Source organism: Camponotus vicinus, unplaced genomic scaffold, assembly GCF_025532165.1.
Source record: "Camponotus vicinus isolate PSW18456_S1 unplaced genomic scaffold, iyCamVici1.0 SCAF_8, whole genome shotgun sequence".
NCBI classification, from domain to species: Eukaryota; Metazoa; Arthropoda; class Insecta; order Hymenoptera; family Formicidae; genus Camponotus; species Camponotus vicinus.
In genome coordinates, this window is record NW_028141980.1 from 8,123,385 (window position 1) to 8,140,368 (window position 16,984).

Here is a 16,984-nt window from a genome sequence, read left to right on the forward strand (position 1 = left end):
CATGTTCGCGCAACGGCCGTAACGAGCGGCATCATCCTCGGCATCTCGCCAGAGACGCTCTCGCCGGCTCGCGCCGTACAAGGGTTAACCTTCACGAGGCCCGAGGGTGCCCTCCCTCCCACCTGCCCAGCGCGCTCGGCAGGACAGCCCGGCGCGACTTGACAGCACGAGACAGGCATGAAGTGGCTCGGCGCGAGCAGCGGAGGCGCCGGGGGCGAACCGGCATCCTCCATGCAGCTGCATCATACCTCCGCCAACGGCCACATCCCCACGGTACACGCATTCGCCTCTTTCTTTCTTTCTCCTCTTTCTTTCTTTCTCTCTCTCTCTCGCTCGCTCGCTCTTTTCCTTTTCCTTCTCTATCGAGTGATGCAAACTTGGGGCTGCGAGTCGAGCGTGACTACTATAATTACGGCGCACGAGATCGACCGTCATAACCTCGACGAGCAGCCGTGTATGATAGTGAGAATATGAGCGTTTGCAAATGTCAGCAGGAATGTTGAGGTGTCGATGGAGACGCTGACTCGGTCTTGCATTTTTTTTTTTTTTTTTTACAAAGAAAGCATGATAAAGTGGTTTAGATACATGATGCATTTTCCTGGGAATGGGGATATTAAGTAGATTAGAAACGTTGTGCGTTTGTGTCTTGTGGTATATATTCCAACTGTCGACAGCTTTTAAATTGTAGAGCAAGCGATTGAAGAGTAAATTTTGAAGTTTCGAAACTGTAAACATAGCGACAATTCTAATAATCTTTAAGGTAATTTTAATTTAAACTGATATTTAACGGTAACTGATATTTAATGTTAAACTGATATTTAATGTTAAAAGTTAGAAAAATAGATATAAAATCATGTATATAATCAAGTTGTGTTGAACACTCATATATATCGAGTGTTAAAATTATTTCTATATAAAGAAATTCCAACTACCACTTTATATACATATATAAGGGAATGGGGATATTAAGTAGATTAGAAATGCTGTGCATTTGTGTCTTGGTATATATTCCAACTGTCGACAGCTTTTAAATTGTAGAGCAAGCGATTGAAGAGCAAATTTTGAAGTTTCGAAACTGTAAACATAGCGACAATTCTAATAATCTTTAATGTAATTTTAATTTAAACCAACTGATATTTAATGTTAAAAGTTAGAAAAATAGATATAAAGTCATGTATATAATCAGGTTGTGTTGAACACTCATGGATATCGAGTGTTAAAATTATTTCTATATAAAGAAATTCCAACTACCACTTTATATACATATATAGGGGAATGGGGATATTAAGTAAATTAGAAACGCTGTACGTTTGTGTCTTGTGGTATATATTCCAACTGTCGACAGCTTTTAAATTGTAGAGCAAGCAATTGAAGAGCAAATTTTGAAGTTTTGAAACTGTAAACATAGCGACAATTCTAATAATCTTTAATGTAATTTTAATTTAAACCAACTGATATTTAATGCTAAAAGTTAGAAAAATAGATATAAAATCATGTATATAATCAAGTTGTATTGAACACTCATGGATATCAAGTGTTAAAATTATTTCTATATAAAGAAATTCCAACTACGACTTTATATACATATATATGATTTGTTATTAGGATACGGAGCAGTGTGGACAAGTTATGGCTGGTGGGGATAATATGCGAATTCAACCTGGTCAGACACATCAGATGGGAGTGAATAGAACTCAAGATGACGCCATGGTTGGTTATGTATTTCAACGACCTACGGAACCAGAATTTAATACCCAATCTTCGACTTTCCAAGCGAAACAAGCTCCAAGAGCATGGGCTTTAGCGGATGATGTTATTGTCGATGTATGTATAATAAAATATATATTTAATTTTATTAATACTTAATCATTCGATACAATTAATAATAATTGTGATTTATGCGTTACTATTTTGTGTGTAGTTTTCAAATTTGTATACTTGTTAATTGTTACATTTTTTCTCTAAAAGACGAATTAATAAATTTTCTTAAAATATTGTTAATAATATGATTCTTTCTAGCGATAATCAGAGTGAATTATATAATTATATAATTGAGGTAATTTATTCCAGAATCAAGAAAAGTGGAAATATTCTATGACTAAGCTCGGTGTACCTCAACAGAGTCAATCTCAACAACTTGGATTGACTATGAATAACGTACACCTGAGTAATGTACCATATGAAATACATCCTATGCAATTAAAAGTAAGTAATAATTGTTAACGTATCGATTATAAAACGAAATAGTCTTCTATATATTCATACAAATGTTTTATGTTTATTTTATAGAGTGGAGCACCTGGTGCGGAACATTTGGTTTATTTGAACAATCAGATGACTCAACAACAGGTTGCACTCTTTCATCACCAACAGCAGCAACAGCAACAATTCAGAAATGGACAGGTAAGTTTTTTCATACATGATACAAGTTGCATCGAATGCTATTGAGTTTTCATGCACAGACTACAAAAATGCATCTTGCTAAAATGCTGATGCCGTAGCCAATTTTCTACTCTTGGAAAGATAACATTTAATATACCTGGTCAACATTACATGAATATTTAAAAAGCTTCTTTGTTTCTCTTATCAATGTACAATAGAATTTATGAATATAATTAAAAATCTGAAATTAAAAATTTATATTTATCATAATTATAAAATTAATATAAAGTTATTGTAGCATCTTTAAATTAACATATGAAAATTTTTAACATATTATGTATATTTATGTATGTTATGTACATACATATATTTTAATTGAAAGATACGAAATATAGGATTCAACAAATTTATATTTTCATAATTGATAATATATTTTGTACAGTGAATTGTTTTGGATTTTTATTTAAATTAGTCAACAAAAAAAAATTGGTTGTCTAGCAAATGACATTTCTTCTTTGTCATTTTTAATAATTTTTATTGCATATATCCAAAAATTTTTTAATAAAAACAAAATATATAGAGAAGAGAAAATATAAACAGATATTGCTCAATTTCTTTTACTGCATTTTATGAGCCATAAGTAATTGATAGCTGCACATAGCATTTTATTATTATGCTTGTCTGATCAATAAATTTCAATATTGAGTAATCTATATAAATAAATATATACATGAATATGGTATTATAGTTTTATTTATTACAATCAAAATTTTCTTTTAATAGCTTTTCGTTGTTATATGAACAGAATTAATAGAATTTTAATCAAAGATTTAATGTTTTATATTCAATAGTTTAGTTTCTGTTGTGAAAAATTCAAGTTTGCAAACGTAAAGAAAAACATGACATAATAAATTGACAATAATTTTAAATATTTTTTACAAATTAAAATAATTGTTTTCTTTCAAAATGCTCGTAACTGTATTTCATGATCGGTAATGGCATAAATATGCTAAAATCAATCAGAATGATTTATAAGTATTGATTAACTCTGATACTGTAGCATTTTCCAATAATCAAAAAACTATAGCAATTGTATAAAATGTCGTTTTAATGATTATTATAAAATTGTTAGAAAAATATTATATTGTTACAGTTACCTCGATAAGATCATAACTATTTCGATTGATGCTATAACATTTTAGAGAGTCAATACATTAAAATAATTATCTCTTAATGCACAACAATAATAATACTAGAGATATCAATGAACAATAGAGAAAACTAGTACCTAATCTAAATATATACTCTTCTCTTTTCTATCCGATAATGCGAGAAAAGCAAAACTACTGACTTGGCCTATGAATAAATTCGTCCTCGATATCCCTCCGCTGTTAAATATACCGAGCAACTCATATTTTATTTGGCGCGCCAGTATTATTTGCTCCGTGTATAAAATATAAAATCGCGAGTAGCATCATCGTTGTATAAAAGAAACATACACCAACACAATTTGAGAGATAGAAGGCTTTATCATAGATCCTGATGCAATTAATACACTTTAAGATCAACTACTGATGGACGTTGATGTATAAAATTTATATATTAACATAATAATTAATATTTTGTTGCAATATATTAATAGAGAATTAATTAATAATGCATTAGTATTTAAATCATAATCATCAATTTTTTTGAATATGTTAATAAATTCGTTTGACTTTTCTGCAATTTTCTGCAAAAGTACTTAAAATTTGCATGTTTATATTTGTGTATAATAAAAATTAATTTAAATATTAATATATTGCGAAATATAACTATTATAACATTGTTTAATTTCATGTTTATTATAAAATGTTATAATCCCATTATTCCATTATCTCCATTATTACTTAAAATATCAAAGTATTTTAAAGCTAGTATCCATCATTAGTTTATCTTTCCCACGATTAAAAAATTAAATTATTAAATGAATAGATTTCAAGTATAGAAAATTATATATATAAAATACATGATTCAGTTTGATTAAACATTTACATGAATGTTTAAATGACAATTTAAAAAAGAAGTATTATAATTTTAAAAGTATGATTAATTTTGTCCCTTATATACATTCTTCTATAAATAATCGATATACATACATTTAATCCATTAAAAGTATGAAAAGAAAATACACTTACAATACAATTTTTTATTTCTTTTTATTTACACTATATATTCTTTAAATACAATTTACAAAATATATAAAACTTGGTCTTACAAAAGTATCAAAAAATCAATTTCACATTTTATTTTAAGATTATTTTGAATTTTTATCTTTAATATTTAAAAATTGTTTTATTATTTCGCATTTAATCTAAAGTTTATATGAAACGCGTTCCATGTATCAGTTTTGCGACAAAAAAAAAAACGTTAGATTTGTTCTTCGTACACATCTAAATATTAAAATTATGAAAAGAAAATACACAATACAATTTTTTTATTTCTTTTTATTTGCACTATATATTCTTTAAAAACGATTTACAAAATATATGAAATTTGGTCCTACAAAAGTATCAAAAAATCAATTTCATATTTTATTTTAAGATTATTTTGAATTTTTATCTTTAATATTTAAAAATTATTTTATTATTTCGCATTTAATCTGGAAGTTTACATGCTATGATATGTAAAATACATTACATGTGTCATCGCATTTAATTGCTAATTCCTTGTATTTTGTATAATGTATCAGTTCCATGTATCAGTTTTGCGACAAAAAAAAACGTTAGATTTGTTCTTCGTATACGCCTAAATATTAAAACTATGAAAAGAAAATACACTTACAATACAATTTTTTATTTCTTTTTATTTGCACTATATATTCTTTAAATACGATTTAAAAAATATATGAAACTTGGTCCTACAAAAGTATCAAAAAATCAATTTCATATTTTATTTTAAGATTATTTTGAATTTTTTTGTTTGAAAGATAAAAATTCAAAATTTTTAATATTTCAAAATTGTTTTATTGTTTTGCATTTAATCTGGAAGTTTACATGCTATGATATGTAAGATACACGTGTCATTGCATTTAATTGCTAATAACTCTCCGATATTTCGTATAATGTATCAGTTTTGCGACAAAAAAAAACGTTAGATTTGTTCTACACGCATTAATATTAAAAGTATGAAAAGAAAATACACTTACAATACAATTTTTTATTTCTTTTTATTTGCACTATATATTCTTTAAATACAATTTACAAAATATATGAAACTTGGTCTTACAAAAGTATCAAAAAATCAATTTCATATTTTATTTTAAGATTATTTTAAATTTTTTTTGAAAGATAAAAATTCAAAATTGTTAATATTTCAAAATTGTTTTATTGTTTCGCATTTAATCTGAAGTTTACATGCTATGATATGTAAGATACATTACACGTGTCATCGCATTTAATTGCTAAGAACTCTTTTCGATATTTCGTATAATGTATCAGTTCCATGTATCAGTTTTGCGACAAAAAAAAACGTTAGATTTGTTCTTCGTACACGCATAAATATTAAAAGTATGAAAAGAAAATACTTACAATACAATTTTTTATTTCTAAGACAATACTTACAATACAATTTTTTATTTCTTTTTATTTGCACTATATATTCTTTAAATACGATTTACAAAATATATGAAACTTGGTCCTACAAAAGTATCAAAAAATCAATTTCATATTTTATTTTAAGATTATTTTGAATTTTTTTTTGAAAGATAAAAATTCAAAATTGTTAATATTTCAAAATTGTTTTATTGTTTCGCATTTAATCTGAAGTTTACATGCTATGATATGTAAGATACATTACACGTGTCATCGCATTTAATTGCTAAGAACTCTTTTCGATATTTCGTATAATGTATCAGTTCCATGTATCAGTTTTGCGACAAAAAAAAAAAAAACATTTGTACACGCATCGCAGTACATATGAGGGAAATCGTAGCGCGAGGCGGCGGCGGCGGCGGCGGAGGATTGACGAAACGGCCGCCAGGGGCGCTCCGTTCAAGAGCGTCGTTCTTTGTTTCGGTTTGGAGCGCAGTCTCCGTCCGACGAAGCGCAGAGTCCGGTTGACGAAAATTCGAGCGCGCGGCAACGAGAGGAGAGAGAGAGACGAAACGACGGAATAGAGACGCCTATTACGAGCCTCTCCCGGGTTGACGAAACGCGTTGACTCCTCGCCGGTATGTCCGGACGAGCGATCGCTTTGCCGCGAGAACAATCGAATCGGATCGACTCGCTCCCTCTGTAAATAAGCGGCGCGACTGTCCCCGCGAGTGAGTGTGCAAAGTGTGCGCGAGAAGAGGAAGGGGGAAGGTGTACGAGCGAGAGGAGAGGATTAAAGGTAGTGTCGCGGGGAGGGGGAAGGAGGGGACGGTATCGGAAGTGTTTGACAGCAGGCCGACGCTTTTTCGCCTTCTGCCTTTCGCTGTCTCTCTCTCTCTTCGCTCGCTAGTGTGTCGAATGGCATGTGTCTAGCAGTGACACTGTAACTCTCTCTTTCTCTCTCTCTCTCTCCGCACGCGCGTTTGCGCCGCGATTTGCATTGTTTGGCCGGCGGCGGCACAACGTTGTTCTCGCGCGGTTCTTCGTGCACGACAAGGAGAGAGAGGCGAAAAAAAAGGAGCGAGAAGAGGGGAGATCCGTCATCGCGCCGCTCGTCCACGAGCGAGCGTAGAAAAGATCGAAGAGACGAAGACGCGAGACGCTCGGGGGTGGATCCTTACGCTTCCGTTTGTACGATTCCATTCGTCCGTGCGGTGTCGCCGATCGCCGCCGCCTTCAGTGCTCGGCGCGCCGCGACGGGGGTTGCCGACATCGCCGCCGCCGCCGCCGTCGTTTCCCCATCGATTGCCGGCCACCGATCCGCCGGTTGCAACAGTAGTGCGCGCGTAGTGCGGTGGAGGAGGAGGAAAGAGTGCGGCCGCGTGTCACTGTTTTCGAGTTTCTCCCGCTGCGCGTTGTCGTCAGCGTACTACCACGGGGTTAACGGTGAATCTTTCGGAGGTGACGCACCGCGCCGACGACGCCGCCGCCGTCGCCGTCGCTGCCGCTGCCGCCGCGACCTTGGAGACAGTGGAGAGTTTCGGAATCGGTTACGGTCAGGGAGCGGGCGCGAGCACAGGCGACTGGATGAAACCGCCGGGGGATCTGTTTCTCTACTCCACGCTCGACATGAAGGATCTGACGGGAGCCGTGGGAGACATGGTACTGTTTACTTGTTGTTTATTTGTTGCCGGATATTATAGGTCGATTCGATCGCTTCGAAACCGCGCCCGCCTCGCGACGTTCCAGGCCGCGTCGTGGCGTCGTGTCGCCTATTCCTAGCCTAGCCTAGCTTTAGCCTAGCCTAGCCTAGCCTAGCCTAGCCTAGCGTCGCGTCGCATTTCGTCGCCATGCGCGTCGGTCCTTCTCGTCGCGCCGATATAGGTTAGGTTCTTCGCGCGGCCAGCAAGCATGCGGTGAAAGAGGCTCGTATTTTTCGATTCGTTTCTTTCATCCGCATTTGCTGCGTCTTTTTCTTCTCATTTTTTTTCATTCTCCACGATTGATTTAATCCATGCGTTTGATTTTACTTTGGGGAAAACGATGGATAAAGCGAAAACGCTGCGTTAAATACGCATTCGTGTGTACAGTAGGCGCCAATAATGCCTTAACATGTGAAGTTGGTCGCATTCGGGACTAGTAATAACTAGTTATTATTAATCTCGAATGCGACCAACTTCATATATTACGGCATTATTGGCGTCTACTGTGCATGTGCGTGATATTTATAATATTTATTATATAATATAATATAATTAATCATTTGATCAACGCGAGAGATTTTCTGATTAATCGAATACTACAAAATTTACTAATCGTGTGCTTTTAAAAATACAATCAATGTAATTTTTGAGTTGGAAAAGATGACAAGATAATTATAAACGTTAAAAGATGCAATTCGAAAAAATAGAGCATTCTGCAATAAATTGAACAATCGTTTTGTTCATAATTCTACTTTAATTTTATCGATTATATTATTTACAATTTATCTTGTATTTTTCTCTAATATTGAATTTTCTATTCACTGTATTTAACTTTTGTTATCGTACTTGAGATTTTCTCGAATTTTCTGAAAAGTCAACATTGATTTTTTTAAAGGTCCTGAAAAAATAGGAGTCACACGCGGAAGTCACACAATATTTAAGATTTTTTATCAAATTTCGTAAAAATAATGATAAAATGATAAAAGTCAATATTTGAGATTTTCTCGAATTTCCTAAAGAATAATAAAGGATATTAACATAGCGTATCGATAATGAATCATTCAATATGGAGAAAGTATAACATAAATTAAGTATAAGATAGTCTAAAAAAGCATAAGATAAATGTAAGATAAATTTTATATAATACACAAAATTTTTTCAAAAGTGAAGTGACTAATGCTTTTATAATAGATAAATAGTAGTAATAATAGTAGATAAATTTAACATGTACAGTTTATTATAGAGTCACTTTTTAGTTGCTTCTTTAATTTACAATTCTTTTTTCTTTAATTTTTTTCAACTTAATGTCTAAAAATTATATTTATTTTATTTTGAAAAAAAAACGTATAAAAGAAAATACATTTGAAAAACATGCATTTTGTTTGGATCAAATACAAAATAAATTTCTTGCGTTAATCGAATGATTAATAAAATATTATACTCTTTTAAATATTACATTTTTCCACTCAAAAAAAGAGTAAATATTCAATCCGACAAATCTTTCAAACAAAGAAAAGGAAGAATTTTACTAAATTATTGAAATTTTATAATACTATCGATTTTAAACTCAATGATATAGGATGAAATTATTTTTTTATTCAAATTTTTAACCGTTAATGTTTTATAGAATCTATAATTAATGTAATCGCTTATAAATCGAAAATATTATTGCAAAATTACGAGAAGCAAAAATTTTACTCCAGAAAACTAGGAAAGCATAAGAATTTTACAAGATAAAAAATTACATTTCAGGCTTTCTTGCATTGCTCGCAATGGATTTGTAAATACATCACACGCATAATGAACATTAAATTTAATGAGTAGACTGATATTTTTGCACATATGTATCTAATGTTATAAAAATGTTGGTAAAATTATTTATTCTTCTAATTTTTACTTTTTATAAAAAGTATCATTACAATCATATCTATATATCTAGTCTGAAGCTATTGCGCGTAATTTCATAATCAGAGAAATATATAAAACTGCATAATTGGGATTTATCACATTTTTATTGAATCGATTCACAAAGGGAGCAAATATTTCTTTTTTTCGTTTATTAAAGTAAATTGAGTTTGTGCTTTTATTTTCTCGACATCGTATGTATGTGTTATTCGTCATTGCAGCACTACATTTGCTCTCATTTTTCGGAAAATTTAAAACTGGAATTTTTTATTGATTAAAGGAATTTAAAAAAATTCTAGTACATTATTGAAAATTCAAAAAATAAAGGATAATATAGAACGCTTTTGTTCATGAGTGGAATTAATTTGAGAAAATAATGAAAATCATAGAAAACTAGTAGCAAAACATGAATTATACATCATAATTATGTATCTATGTGGAAATAATTTATTTAGATATTTGTTAAAATATATTAATATTTATATATTTATTATTATATTAATAATCATAATGCTATTATTAATATTGCATATATACATAATTATATGTATTTTGGTAATATTATTGTACATAATTATTATCAATAATTGTATTATAATAATAATTAACATCAACCATTAACTTTGTAACATGATGATCTCATCAAGAGATATATAAATACTTGTAAAAACAAAGCAAATCTTAATAGGAAAAAGCAAAAAAAATATATTTTATTAAATCCTATTAATTTTTTTGCGATGTGTAGGATAGATTTTTTTATTTTGAATTAACTTTTTGCTTCTTGATTTTATCTAGATTCAAACAAACAAGTTGTCTCAAATAAAAAATAGCAATTACAAAAGTTATTTCCAATTACAGGAATTACAGGAGTTATTTCCAAGTATTACTTAATTATCCATGTTCTTGTATTTCTATAACCTTGTAATTTATTATCTGATCACGTTACCTTGCAACGATGAAGATCATTAGAAAGCGAAACGCACGTGTTTGTAATTTTCGTAGCGTTCTACGTTTTACCTTTTTATCGGAACAGTATATTTCTTTCACTATAACATCCGCAGTATTTCCAAGTAAAAATACCACGTATATATCCATATATGAATATCACGCGCGTGTAAAATACACAGATATCGTAGAAAATAGGAATTGAAAATAAAGTTATCTATGAGTGTGTGTGTGTGTGTGTGTGTGAGAGAGAGAGACATTCTTTGTACAAGAAAATCTCTGTCTGAGATAATACACATAGCTTAAGATATGTTGATTCTTAAACGAAAAATGTATCAGTAGGAAGAAATGTTTATGATAAAAGCGTGAAATTTTTTAAAGCTTTAAAACTTTTTAAATTATAATATATAATATATATGATATATTTTTTAAAATTATAATATATAATATATATGATATATTTTTTAAAATAATATCGAAAATATATTTTTATTTATTTTGATAAAGCTAAATTTTTTAATAAAGTTTTCTAGCTAAATTTAATTAATAAAGTTCTTAGCTAAATTTAGTTAATAAAGCTTTCTTTATATATTACACATTTTTTGAAGAATAATTACTATAGATGTTACAAAAATTCGAGACATTTGTAAGTAATTTACGTTTATTTCGAGATTTAAGAGATTTAAGAGATAAGATAGTTTTTCGAGATATATAAGAATGTGAAATACATAGTAAAATATTTATGTAAACTCAAATATTGCATTACTCTTGCGTTGAGATACGAATAACAAATAGCAACGTCGAAGATATTGATTCGCGTCGTGATTCATTACATCTTTCATTAACATTATTGTCCACATTATGGATTCGTTATCCTAATAATCTACGCTATTTGTCGTAATTTTTATACTGTCCATATTGTAAGTAAGAATCAAATTTATTATCGATATTTATTCAATGAGTCATACGAGATAAATCAAGAGAAACAAGACATCTTAGTATTTCTATATTTATTTTTAGACTTTATAAAGTACAATATTTGTATGAAATTTTTCTCAAACAATAATGAATAATGTTTTTCTTTTCTTAGATTTTTTTTTTTTAGTGTAGGCCATATTAATCTATCTTTCAACGTATACTTTTTTTTGCAACTGATATCAATTGTATTGAATTAAACACGACTCTTATTAAGTATGTAAACCGAGCGCTGAAATTGCGAGTTAAAAAAATTTATTAAAAAAATTGTAAAACGAAGTAAAAACAATAGTGAAATGGAGATGGTACTTGTACTCCATAGCGGACTTTCATTGTGACGTAGTTGGTTGTTACGACGTCAAACAGTTACTGGCAGTTATGTAGTCAGCTGTTACGTTGCGCGCGAAAGGAAACTCACGTCTGATAAATGTTGCACAAGATCAGTGTTACTCTTTAATTACGCTGTGTTTGATAATCGTTTATCTCTCCTTTTATATCTGGAGTGAGTCATTAAATTTGTCGCGCATGTTTTCCACGAGTAATGAGAAATAATAAATATAATAATACTAATCCATTAATCATAGTTTGGAGGTAAAAAATTTTTTGTAAATTTAATTTAACGATCTTTTCCAGATTTTTTTTTAATTTTGATTTTGTTTAAAAATAACGCAAAAATAGAGCAAGAGTTTTAAAATAATTATGCATGATGATACTAATAACTACAAATTTTTCAACTGAGCAAATTAAGTTTCATGGATGCAAATGTGTAACAAGATTTTTTTTTTCTTTTTTTTTGCATGAATTTATTCCAATTTCCGGACGCGTATTTGGCATTGAAACCTGTCACCCTGATTCCAAATTTACGAAAAAATATGTGATACACGCAGAATGTTTTTGTACGATATTGTGCGAAAAGGTTCATTTATCGCGGTAGACGCATGTCACTGAACTTTATGCGTAACAGTATCGGTAATCGATAGTTGCTTGTGTCGAGTTGGAGTCTCGAAGTTCGGCGGTGAGAGAGACAGAGGAATCGTGTGCTCATTATCGGCGCGAATTCAATGCACATGGGACTCTGCTGACCGATGCATGCAGAATGTGTATTCGGTGTTCCTTATCAGCGCGAAAATTCTACGCCACGTCCGGCATATCCCCCTTTTATTACGAGTTACAGGAGCGATCAGTCTATGCGCGTTAGAACTTATTTTTACCGTGCCATTTATTTCCAGGACATAAACTCAGGATTATTTTTATACAGCTTTAATGGCACACGTTTAAAATTCTATCTGTTATCGTTATTAATTAAACTATTATTGGTAGAGTTTAATATTTATATGATCGAGAGATGAATTTTTTTTTTAATTATTAATACTGTAGATGTATGCTTTCAAAGATTTTAAAAGAAATTGTTTCGGATGAATATATTATTGTCGAGAGAAGAGAGATTGTTAAATTAAAAATTTATTAATTTTCTCTTTTAATTTTAAGCATGTAATTTTTAAATAAATAATATTTTAATAATTAATAAAAAATGTAGACTAATATAAATATGGAGATATTTATATATATATTTCAAGAAATAATAAAACGTACCTAATTTAATCGGTCAAAAATATAAAGATATGCTTATCGCATTTTTTTTTGTTTAATTAGAAACTAAAATCTCCTTGAATTAAAGAATAAACTTTTTAAAATTAAAAATGCATAATAAATATTGTATACCTTTTTTTTAAATAATTAACTATACAATATTAATCATTCTACTCGGTACAATATTATAATATTTTCCAGTACAATATTATTAATTATAATTTAATTTTGTTGTGAAAATAGCTGACGACTGACTTGATCTATGAAAAAACCGTTCATCCAGGCATTAATTTTTCGTGCTCGTCGTCAGATTCAGATACATAACAATTATAACCATAATTATTATTCGATATGCGCAGTTCTTATGGACAGGATGTTCACGTACGTATAAGGACATCATCTTCTCGTGCGTGCATATTGACCCATAGAGCGCGGGACTCTTCTTCTCTCGCTGTACCGACTGATTCCCCCGCGAGTAGACTAGAGGACAGTGGCCGTGACCCGTGGTCGAGGGCCCCGGGGAAAGGGGTCGGTGGCCCCGTGGCAATTTAACGACGTCCACACCGCATCGTCGTGGAGAACGTGGGAGTGTGATGAAGACCTGAAGGGGGACTGGGACGGGGGGAGGGAGCGAATAGTGGTGGGATGAACCGGCGCGAGTCCGTCTGGTGTCTGGCTGGATGGAAAGAGAGAGAGAGAGAAGGAGGATCGAACACTCTAGGATATCTATCGTTTTTTCGCGCTCGCGTTCATTCTGAGAGTCGTGCTCATTTTAAAATCCACTAATCAAGAAGGGAAAACATTTAAAAATAACAAGTCGATGTTACAATTTTACAGAAACGGCGAATTTTATATTATCACGTTCTCTTTCGAATCTTCGCTCGTACCAGTTTATACAGGGTGATTCATTTTAATCTTAGTTGTTTCGAAAAAAAAATATGTAATTTGCAATTAACAATTACATATTTTTTCTTAAAAATAACTATGTGTTTTCTTTACACCAATTGATTCCTCTCATTATTTTGTACATAAAAGTATCAAGATAAGATAATCGAAAAATGAATATTTTACAAGATATTTTACGGTTTATGTAAAATTGAGAAACGATTTCAAGCCTCATAACTCGGAAAGTACTTAATGAAAACTAACTTAATTATAGTGTTTTGGAAAGCTTTCGAGATAAGATACAAGAATATGTAATAAAAAATAGGCGGTTCTATTTAAAAAATTGAGGGACCTTCACGTGACCTTCAAGTAATTATTTAAAGTCAAATTAATGACACCATCTTATGTCTCCTTTAAAACCATATAATTTTTGTCTGAAACATTTTTTTCGTATCTCGCATATTTTTCAAAATATTTGCCTGTTAAGATTAAAATGAATCATCCTGTATAAATGTCGCGTTGTAAAAAGTCACAGCTGATTGACATCAACTTTCGACTTTTTTTTTTTGTTGGAAAAAGCTTTTGTGATTGGAAATTGGAGAAATAGATTGAGCCCAAAATTCCAATCTATGCTCTTCATCTGTTTACATTGTCCTTGTTTCTTCAAAAAAGTATATGAAAAATAAATAAAAATTGTTCAAAATTAGTAAAATATATGGTACAACGTTTATATTTATTATTAAAAATAGAGAAGAATTGAATAATGAAAAAAGGTTGATATTTATTAATTTTCTGCAAAAATTCTTTCCATTTAATGGCCAAAATCGACTCTGTTCAACATAGGGATTGTTCTAGAGAGGTCATTTCCAATGGCACGATTATAGTCCCCCGTTCATTGCATAACAACGGAAGTAACGTGACACACGAGAGGTTGACATTGTTGCCGACATGATTTTATTCCTCTCTTCCCCCTTTTAGGGTAAAAACCGGTCGCTTTAGAAAGAAAAAAATACGTTCAATCATCCTTATTCAATAGATAATAGAAAAAAGTAGAATAAAAGTAGTTAAAAGTAGAATAATTTTAATCCCAAAGTTTCATAAAAGTTACAAAATATTTCCTTGACTGTTTTTCTTTTTGATAAAATTATGATGAAAGGTATAATTGAAAACATTCTTAAGATTAAATGTATATTTTTAAATCTCAATAACTTGTACTTGAAAGTTTTAACTGATAAGGCAAACTTTCTATCGATTTCGATCTTTAGTCTCATATTAGCTTTTCTTCGTCGTATTTTTTATCTTTCAGCTATCGAGTTTATTTTTATTTATTTTATCAAGTGATGACTTTATATGTTAAGAAGTGCAAATCATGTATTGCGCAAAACGGGTTTTTTCTTCTATCTCACTTGTGTATTTTATTGTTTGTTTCTTTTTCTCTTCTCCCTCGTTCTTCTCCTCCGTTGATACTTTTCCTTCTTTGGTTATGCTTTCTCTCTCCGGTCGCTTAAACGTACAAAAGCGTCTCCGGCGGTCGGCGACGCGGTCGATACTCGTAGCGTATCACCCCCGGCTGACCGAGCTTCACCCTTACCCTTACCTTTATCTTACCGAGCCTTTAGACAGATCCACCAGCCCATTTCTGCGCGTTACTTTGCCACATCTCCTCTTCATCTGTATGCGATACATCAATTGCCGACCTAGCCAGCTGATATCTCTCGATAGTTGTCATTCTTCTGGCAAAGAATCGCGAGAGAATTCGAGACATTTCTCTTTCATCGAAGGAATCAGAAAATTGGGGGAATTTTTGTAAATTGCAAAAACTCGTGGATTTTCAAGATTTTTAAAATTAATCCTTTTTCTCTCGATAGTTGTCATTCTTCTGGCAAAGAATCGCGAGAGAATTCGAGACATTTCTCTTTCATCGAAGAAATCAGAAAATTGGGGGAATTTTTGTAAATTGCAAAAACTCGGGGATTTTCAAGATTTTTAAAATTAATCCTTTTTCTCTCGATAGTTGTCATTCTTCTGGCAAGAAATCGCGAGAGAATTCGAGACATTTTTCTTTCATCGAAGAAATCAGAAAATTGGGGGAATTTTTGTAAATTGCAAAAACTCGTGGATTTTCAAGATTTTTAAAATTAATCTTTTTTCTCTCGATAGTTGTCATTCTTCTGGCAAGAAATCGCGAGAGAATTCGAGACATTTTTCTTTCATCAAAGGAATCAGAAAATTGGGGGAATTTTTGTAAATTGCAAAAACTCGTGGATTTTCAAGATTTTTAAAATTAATCCTTTTTCTCTCGATGGTTGTCATTCTTCTGGCAAAAAATCGCGAGAGAATTCGAGACATTTTTCTTTCATCGAAGGAATCAGAAAATTAGGGGAATTTTTGTAAATTGCAAAAATCTCGTGGATTTTCAAGATTTTTAAAATTAATCCTTTTTCTAATGATAGAAACTGAAACTTACCATAACTTTTTCTCTCGTGTACGCGCGCATAAATATTTTTATTGAAGAAAGTCGATTTTAAAGTGGAACCTTTCTGAATCAAGATTTTGGAAATTAAATAATCTATGTCTTTAATAAGCATATAAATTACATATTTGCTATTTACATTATTATATAACACAATATTTCATTTATTTATTATACAATACAATATTACATTTCAAGTTCTTTCAAAGATTCGCATCTTCAAAGATTTTTTAACTCAAAATTCGATAAATTTTTGGAATTGATAGATCAATAGAATTTAATAGGATTTAATAAATCGATAGAGAGGAATTGTCGTAAAAAAGAAAAAAATTGTTTTACCGATTAGCTTTATATTTTGTATATTTATTTTCAGTAAAAATATCTACAGAAAAATATTTTGAAATAATCTGAATCTTTATAATTATATAATTACTTTCAAGAAACGAGCTCGCTGATCGATTAGAAAATAAAGTTTTACATGGCCATTGTAATTAACTTAAACAATATGTTAAATAAATTGTTAAATAATTATCGAAAAGGAGATTTGTTTTCCA

General features: G+C 31.1%; 1 protein-coding gene across 6 annotated transcripts in view; it reads left to right on the forward strand.

The window, feature by feature from the left end:
- Pum (pumilio) overlaps positions 1–16,984 on the forward strand; it is a 103,672-nt gene that overhangs the window by 808 nt on the left and 85,880 nt on the right. For 4 of the 6 annotated variants that reach the window (XM_083106407.1, XM_083106409.1, XM_083106410.1 and 1 more), the window contains exons 1-5: positions 133–273; positions 1,606–1,824; positions 2,071–2,205; positions 2,290–2,403; positions 7,416–7,616. In XM_083106407.1, the coding sequence (XP_082962533.1) occupies positions 178–273; positions 1,606–1,824; positions 2,071–2,205; positions 2,290–2,403; positions 7,416–7,616 (765 nt within the window). In that variant the 5' untranslated portion in view covers positions 133–177. Of the gene's footprint in view, positions 1–132; positions 274–1,605; positions 1,825–2,070; positions 2,206–2,289; positions 2,404–7,415; positions 7,617–16,984 lie in introns of those variants that run through there. The other 2 variants (XM_083106408.1, XM_083106411.1) reach the window with 2 other exon arrangements.